This window comes from Bos indicus x Bos taurus, chromosome X, assembly GCF_003369695.1.
Source record: "Bos indicus x Bos taurus breed Angus x Brahman F1 hybrid chromosome X, Bos_hybrid_MaternalHap_v2.0, whole genome shotgun sequence".
Taxonomy (NCBI): Eukaryota; Metazoa; Chordata; class Mammalia; order Artiodactyla; family Bovidae; genus Bos; species Bos indicus x Bos taurus.
Genome location: NC_040105.1, coordinates 141,795,551 through 141,804,276, shown reverse-complemented (window position 1 = coordinate 141,804,276; position 8,726 = coordinate 141,795,551). Strand labels below are relative to the sequence as shown.

At 43.8% G+C, this 8,726-nt stretch overlaps 1 protein-coding gene across 1 annotated transcript; it reads right to left on the bottom strand.

The window, feature by feature from the left end:
• Positions 1-2,327: 2,327 nt before the first annotated feature.
• Positions 2,328-8,489, bottom strand: LOC113887924 (rhox homeobox family member 1-like). The gene is made up of 3 exons (XM_027535226.1): positions 7,979-8,489; positions 6,397-6,442; positions 2,328-2,492 (listed from the first exon to the last, which is right to left on the bottom strand). Exons 1-3 carry the CDS (start codon positions 8,404-8,406, stop codon positions 2,373-2,375), a joined length of 594 nt encoding a protein of 197 aa, XP_027391027.1. The 5' UTR covers positions 8,407-8,489; the 3' UTR covers positions 2,328-2,372.
• Positions 8,490-8,726: the final 237 nt, after the last annotated feature.

The window sequence follows — 8,726 nt, the reverse complement described above, 5'->3', positions numbered from 1 at the left end:
GTAACATCCTTCTCTCTGTGGAAGCCTGACATAACAAGCACTTTGTGACATTTGACACTCACAAGTGAAAAAAGTGGTAAGACGGAATAAAAATTAGAGCTTGTTTAGTCACTCAGTCATGTCCTGTACAGCTCATGTCCTTACAGCTCAGTCATGAACTGTAGCCCGCCAGGCTCCTCTGCCCACGGGATTCTGCAGGCAAGAATACTGGAGTGGGCTGACATTTCCTTCTCCAGGGGATCTTCCTGACTCAGAGATCAAACCCACTTGTTTTGCATCTCCTGCATTGGCAGGTGGATTCTTTACCACTGAGCCACCTGGGCAGCCCCAAAAATTAGTGGACACTGTGGCAAAGAGTGTACACTTTCCTGAGAAAACAGTCTCCTTCATGTGTGAGCACAGAAGTGCTGTGAAACTGGTTTTTGATTAACTTCTATGAGAGGAAATTCTGATGTAACCACAGCACCTTATCTGTAGTCACTGAAATCTTTAATCACTTTTAGTATCAAACTTCATTTAAGGAGCCTCACATTACTAAAGATTACTCAACAAGAAGGGTTCAGCTGAGAGGAAATTAATGCTTTTTGAAAAGTAGGCCTGGTTTTCACTCTCCTAAATTTACTATTTTTCTTACCCTGGTCATTTCACACAAAGGAAACAATATGAATAAAGCAAAGGCGTGACTGCTTCTTTGCAAAGAGTGATTATTGTGGAGCGCTGCTTGGGAAAACATCTCCTTATTCTTACTTGGAGCACCATTAAACCAAGAGGTTCCCTTTTAGTGTTTAAGAGCAGAAATGGGATGTTGAAGGTGACAAAATTGAAGTTGTGATAGTACATCATGAGAAACACTGGGCTGGAGGAAGCACAAGCTGGAATCAAGATTACTGGGAGAAATATCAGTAACCACCCTTATGGCAGAAAGTGAAAAAGAACTAGAGAGCCTCTTGATGAAAGTGAAAGAGGACAGTGAAAAAGTTGGCTTAAAGCTCAATATTCAGAAAACTAAGATCATGGCATCTGGTCCCATCACTTCATGGGAAATAGATGGGGAAAAAGTGGAAACAGTGGCTGACTTTATTTTTTTGGGCTCCAAAATCATTGCAGATGGTGATTGCAGCCATGAAATTAAAAGACGCTTACTCCTTGGAAGGAAAGTTATGACCAACCTAGATAGCATATTCAAAAGCAGAGACACTACTTTGTCAACAAAGGTCTGTCTAGTCAAGGCTATGGTTTTTCCAGTAGTCACGTATGGATGTGAGAGTTGGACTGTGAAGAAAGCTGAGTGCCGAAGAATTGATGCTTTTGAACTGTGGTGCTGGAAAAGACTCTTTAGAGTCCCTTGGACTGCAAGGAGATCCAACCAGTCCATCCTAAAGGATATCAGTCCTGGGTGTTCATTGGAAGGACTGATGCTGAAAATGAAACTCCAATACTTTGGCCACTTGATGCAAAGAGCTGACTCATTTGAAAAGACCTGATACTGGGAAAGATTGAGGGCAGGAGGAGAAGGGGAAGACAGAGAATGAGATGGTTGGATGGCATCACCGACTCAATGGACATGGGTTTGGGTGAACTCTGGGAGTTGGTGATGGACAGCGAGGCCTGGAGTGCTGCAATTCATGGGGTTGAAAAGAGTCGGGCATGACTAAGTGACTGAACTGAACTGAACGGAGCTGGGAAACAGTGAAGAATATGCTTTCCCAGGCTGGTGGGGGAGAAGGGTAAAAAGGGAGAAATGCCTTTTTCTGGCCTGATGGTCTGTTATGTTTCTTTTGAGGCAGCAGAACCTATGTGCCAAAAGGACTCCTATTCCCCCATCTTCTCCCCAGAGAGGACAGTGAACAGAATTTGGAGCACGTGGGATGAATGCTTGGCTATCACCTTCCAACAAATCCTTGCGAACAGCCTCCCAAGGGAAGATGGCCTTAGGATTCCAGTGTTCAGCTTGAACTTGTCAGCATGAACAGAGCTCATCCCTGTCTGGAAACACCCTGTTCTCACACTAGGGACTCATGCCACCCCATTGTGCTTATGTATGTGGTCCCAAAGGGACAGGGTGGGGATAAGGATGAGGGTGATGAGAGAGATGGAGAATGTATGCGTCAGTGCGAACTCACCATGGGTGCTTGGGAAACTTCTGGAAGGAGGCCACCTTGTCATTCTGTTGAAATGGCATTTCCTTAACAATTTTCACACACAACCCACTGGCCCCATTTGATACACAGAGTCAAATATATTGAGAATTTGTCTCTTTATTGCTAATACAAGTAGAGGAGTATGGGTGGCATGGGCAGCACGGGCAGCCCAGGTGTCAGTGGCACCAGAAGAACCCATCTCCATTATGGCTCCAGAACCAGGACGGGATCTTAGGACCCATCCAACAGGATGAGGTAAAGGTGCCTCATGGCAGCAGGTGGTGCTGGAGCTTGAACCACGGCTGCTCTCTCATTTCTCCGACTCTTGGCTCTTCTATTCTTAAACCAAACCTACAATCAGAGGGGAGAGAAGATTGGTTTAGGGTATTGAACAGATAATGTTATAATACAAAAAGCATAGCTTGCAACTTTATATGACTGAGATTTCCAAGGGCATCAGGAGATGCTATTTCCTTCTTGCTAAAGTACCTCAGGAAAATTAAACCACCACACCCCCGCCCCCCTTTTCAGTTCACTCTTAATGAGCTCTGCTGTGGGCCCAGTTCTGGCATAAGATTATTATTTTTATCTCTCTTGATGAGATTTTCATATTCTAATTTTTTCCCAAGTATTGGATGCAGGTTTAATTTATAAATCGTTGTACCGGGTCCTTGCTATTGATAAAATGCCCAGTAACAGGATAAAGAATGGCCTCTATTCTGACAGCTGATCATCAGCCATCTGGCTACCTCCTGCCCTGTCCTCACTAGGGAGAGGGTCATCTTGTTGGGGGTGGATTTAGACATGGTAAGTAGTGGATCTATTTAAGGTCATACTGAGGGGAACGGCTCGCTATTTGAAAAGCCTATCTTTGGTGTGAAGTACATAATTAATAGGAAGGAACTTGTTGGATTTTTAAACAGAAGGATGTCTAAGGGGTCATTAGTCCTCTGAAAGGTCTTAAGAGTTAGAAAGGTGGTCTGGCAAAGGAGCCCAGGGTGGGTTGTGACTTGTCTCACTGGGAAATGAGAGTTGCTGAAGCTCTAGACACTGCCTTGATATTTTAGCCTGTAGTGTTAAGTTGAGATCAACTCAACCCAAGTTAACAAAGACTCTTGAAAACCTTAGGCCACCCAAGAGTATAGAGGAAAGAGGCATACCATGGTCACCATTGTCAATCCTGCATGTTCCAACCTACCCCACCCTACAAATCTTCCTGGGCTTGGGACCAAGGCAGCTCACTCTGCTCTGGCTGGAGTTCCAGGATCCTGGACTGGAGCTGTTGGTGTCCAGCATGGCAGGTTATCCTAGGTGCTGCAACTCAACCAGGAGGTCCCAATCCCATCCCTTATTCTTAAGTCAAGAAGGTGGAACAGGCATTTTTGGAAGATAGTGGACAACAATGAGAGCAAGGGATCATTAAATGGCTCCTCCCTAAATATCTGCCCATTATATATTAATATAGATTTTTTTTATCAACATGGAACGCTCTCTAAGCAAGTTATATTATTAAGGTGAAGAACAGTGTGTATAAATATCATTTATATTTTTTAAAGAATATACACATAATTGCCTTTATATGCATTGAATACTTCTGTTAAGATTTATACAAAACCACTTTGCTGTACACCTGAAACTAACACAACAATGTAAATCAACTATACTCCAATAAAAACTAAAAAATAAGATTTATATGAAGCAAAGAATGGTTGCTTTGGGGAGGAGAACTATAGTTGGAGGGCAGGGTTGAAAATTAAGTCTGTCCACTATTTTTGCAAACAAACCAACGAAACTGTCAGACTTCACCGTCTCTCAATGTCCTAGTTAATGGGGGTTGACACTGTATTTAATCCTTTTGAAAGTTCCCAAACTGTAAAGTTTAAGTGACCCAAAGGGCCCTCTTTCCCTACCTGAGACCTCATTTTCATTCTTCTCTCTTAGGATTTGCAGTTTCTCTGCTGCATGGATAGTCTAAACCAGGCTGGTGTAACAGGGCTCATTTTAGGGGCTCGGGCTCTAAATGTACCACCAGTGGTCAAATCTCTGTAAACAGAATCAAAGCCCAAAGCTGGTTGTGCCCTAGGCTCACATTAGGTCTGTATTTCCAATACTGGTTTCACAAAATAGCTCTATTTGCAAGTGAAAGGTGGAAAATCATGTATTACTGAAAATTCATGCTGTACGGTTTGGAAATAGATGAGAATACTAAGTTTTCCCCTGATTTGTTTCCTGTGGCTCATATTCTCTTCAGAATACCACCAAAAGAGGACCATGTAAACCTGGGGAGGGAGAAAACAAGTCACTAAACTTTTTCTTTTCTTCTGCAAATGCCTGGGCAGCCTGAGAAAGTCTTCCTAACCTCCTTCTAACCTTTCCAACCTGAGCCAGGCCTGTGGGCCCAGGTTGGGGTGTTAGGATGCCGATACTCAAGAAGCTGACTGGTGGGCTGCTTTTCAGGCACCCTGCCACCGGCTCCGTAGCGCTGGTCCCTGGCTCACGCATGCACTCTGTAGCAAAGCTAATCAACTCTCGTCCTGGTTTTCTTTTCTTTTCGGGCAAATAAAGCTTTGATAAAAATTATGGTGTTTTTTGGTCACCTTTTGATTTCAGGACCTACAAATTAGTTATCACTGCCTGAGGGAATGAATAGTGTTTAAAATTAATATAGCTAGGAATCTACCCTGACATGAGGGCCACCCACCCCTCACCAAACAAATTCCATAAAACTCGCCTCTTCACCAACAAGGCGAGTGTAGGATGATATGAGAGAATAGCATTGAAACATGTGTATTACCATATGCAAAACAGATGACCAGTGCAAGTTTGATGCATGAAGCAGGGCACTCAAAGCAGGTGTGCTGGGACAATCCAGGGGAGTGGGGTGGGGAGGGAGGTGGGGGGGGGTTCAGGATGGTGGGACACATGTACACCCATGGCTGATTCATGTCGATGTGTGGCAAAAACCACCACACTATTGTAAAGTAATTAGCCTCCAATTAAAATAAACTAATTAAAAAAATAGTCCTACCAAAATGGGAAAAACATCCTTAGATGTTAGAAATTCCTCAAGAGAATACTCACTTATACATTTAGTAGATTCATAGTGTTGAATTTGGGTAGTATCTGTAATTCTTCTCTAACCTTTTCATACTTCTTGGGTCAATTAATATTAATTCAATTATTCTTTTTGCTCTTTTATTCTTTAGACAAATTTCCAAAGTTTGCAAACTTTCCCCCCATTCTCATCATAATGTGACTATTCTAGCAATGTTTTCAGATTGATACATCCAAGTATTCTAGAAAATTAAAATTTAGGGCTGCCACTCTCTATACTGCCATCCCAAACACTTAAAAACAAAAGAAGGAGGGCCAGGCAATTAGACTTTTAAACTATCTTCCCCTATCAGTCTCAGCTTAACTAAACATTTATTAGTCACTCACATGATGTGTTCTGTGGATAAATTACTCCTCACCCTGATATTTATCAATTCACTCATTTAGCAAAGAGTTTTAAATAATTTAGTACAATTGAACCCTCTTACAACCTGCTCCTCTGTATATTAATTTTAATACTTCCAAAGTCAGGGTGAGCCCCAACATGACTCCACACAGAAGTGCTCCCTAGAGGATACCACTGTTAGGAGGAGTTGAACCTTACTGAATATACACATATACATGTATGCTGCTGCTGCTGCTGCTGCGAAGTCGCTTCAGTCGTGTCCGACTCTGTGGGACCCCATAGATGGCAGCCTACCAGGCTCCTCTGTCCCTGGGATTCTCCAGGCAAGAACACTGGAGTGGGTTGCCATTTCTTTCTCCAATGCAGGAAAATGAAAAGTGAAAGTGAAGTCGCTCAGTCGTGTCCAACTCCTAGCGACCCCATGGACTGTAGCCCACCAGGCTCCTCCATCCATGGGATTTTCCAGGCAAGAGTACTGGAGTGGGGTGCCACTGCCTTCTCCAATGTATATAGATATACGTATCTATGTTTGTAAATATATATATATTTAAATTTTATACACAGATTAGGGAAAGCATTTCGTTTTTTCTCTTCCTTTAGGAAATCATGTTCCCTCTGGTAACAGGAAATATGTATAAGCTGGAGTTTGCTACCCACAAAGACTACTAAAATCAAAACTTATTTGCCAACATAAAAAAGACAACATGAGAGTATCGAGAGTATCCAGGTCAAGGTGTTCAAATCCCCAAAGTTTTAGAATGGCTGCCCTGCTAAGTTTTTTTCAGGCTTACTGACCTGCACTCTGGTGGCAGTCACACCCAAGCGTCTCGCAATCTCCCTTCTGAGGAAAGAAAACCACAAGTGTTTAGTATTTGAGTTGTAGATAAAATGAAATATATAGATATATGTTTTATGCTTATTTTAAAATTTGTATTCTTCCCCCCTCTGAAAGAAGAATAGTGGTTATCAGGGACTGGGAGAAGGGGGGACCAGACTGTTCCTATGTAATGGGGTCATAGTTCCAGTTAGGGTGGTGATAGTTGCACAATAAGAATGCACTTATTTTAATATCATGGAAGTGTACAGTTAAAAATGGTAAAGGGGTTTCCTTGGTGTTTCAGTGGTAAAGACTCCGCCTGCCAATGCAGGAGAAATGGGTTTGATCCCGGATCAGGGAAGATTCCACATGCCACGGAGCAACCAAGCCTGGCCACAACTACCTAGTCTGTGCTCTAAAGCCTGGGAGCTGAAGGAACTGAAGCGCAGGTGCTGCAAACTACTGAAGCCAGGGGGCGCTCTAGCCCACGCTCCGCAGCAAAAGCCACGTAATGAAAAGCCCGCGCAACGAAAAGCCCGCGAACTGCAACTTAGAGAGTAGCGCGCACCCCGACCCCCTCTGCCTCAGCCTCTAGAGAAAAGTCCTATGCAACTAAGACCAAGTTCAAAATATATAAATGAAAAAAATTTTAAATGGTAAAGATAGCAAATTTTATATTATGTGTATTTTACTACAATACAAATTCAGAAAAATAAATATATTAGTTTTATAAAGCATAAAATGGGCAAAGGATTTGAATAAGCACATTAAAGGATGTTCAACATCACTAAACAGGGAAATGCAGATCAACATCACAATGAGATACCACTTCACATTCATTAAGACGACTAATAATCAAAAAACAAACAAAAAAAGCATTGGCAAGAATGTGCACAAATTAGAATCCTTGTACACTCCGAGTGGGAATGTAAAATGGTGCAGCCACTATGGAAAAGAGAACAGTAGCTCAAAAGGAAAAAAAATAAAAAACCACACCCTAAAATCGGAATTACCATATGATTCAGCAATTCCATTTCTGGGTATAAACCTCAAAGAATTGAAAACAGTGAGTCAGTTATTTGCACACCCATGCTCATAGCAGCGTTATTCACAATAGCCAAAAGGTAAAAGCAACCCAAGTGCTCATTAGTAAAGGAACAGATAAACAGCAGTATCCATGTATAATGGAATATTACTCAGCCCTAAAAAGGAAGGAAATTTCGACATGTGCTCCAACATGGATGAATACTGAGGACATTATACTAAGTGAAATAAACCAGTTACAACAAGACAAACACTGTACAACTCCACTTATATGAAGCACCCAGAGTAGTGAAATTCATATAAAGAGAAAGTAGAAAGAAACATGGTCCTCAGAGGCTTGAGGGGGTGGGGGAGGTGGATGGTGGCTTGCCTTCCACATCCAGTTTTAGTTTTGCAAGATAAAAAATTCTGCAGCTTGCTTGCCCAACAATATTAATATCCTTAACACTACTGAACTGGACACTTAAATGAGCCCAAACCCACTGGGACCCAGCGCCCCCAGAGCCCGCCACGTACCTGGTGAGTAAGTCCGGGTACTCAGTCTCCTGGAAGAGGTCCTCCAACTCCCGCAGCTGCGGGCCCGTGAACTTCCTGTTCTGCCTGCGACGGTGCGGCGGGCTCTCCGGCTGCTCGGCCTTGGCGACAGCCATCACCAAGCCTGGCTCCTCAGCTTGCTCCTCAGCTGGTTCCTCAGCTGCCTCCTGCTCTGGCTCCTGGTGGCCATTGCGACGCTGGTGGTTCCAGGTGCCACCTTGGTTCCAGTAGCCCATGTTGAGGAGGTTCATGTAATTCATGTTACCCACGAAGCTCAGACCTCCTCCTTCCACCGAGCAGCCTTCTTTGTCTTCTGGCACTAGATCCTCCACAAATGCAGGTCTTACATCCAAAGTGCAAGCTCTCAGGCAGTAGGGGCCACACTGGTGCTCCCCGGTCAGAGGCTCCATGGCTGGTGCGCTGTGGAAGCTCGGTGCCTCTACGAGCTCTGCTGAGTGCAAAGAGCTCGAGCGCCTCGGGCCTGTGCCTGGTACGGTATATAAAGGTCTGGGCTGGGTTCACCCCCCCCACTCCGCGCTCCGCCTTGAACGATTGCTATTGGCTCTCTTTTTACCGCTAGCCACTAGGGGTGAGACTTGCTTAGGCGCGAAAGCGCTGGGGCGTGGCCCCCAAATGGGGACACCCAGGAATATCAGTGTGCTGGTGGGAGCACGGGTGTTGTGGAATTGGGGCTTTGGTTTACAGTTCAGTTCACTACTCCCCACTTGCA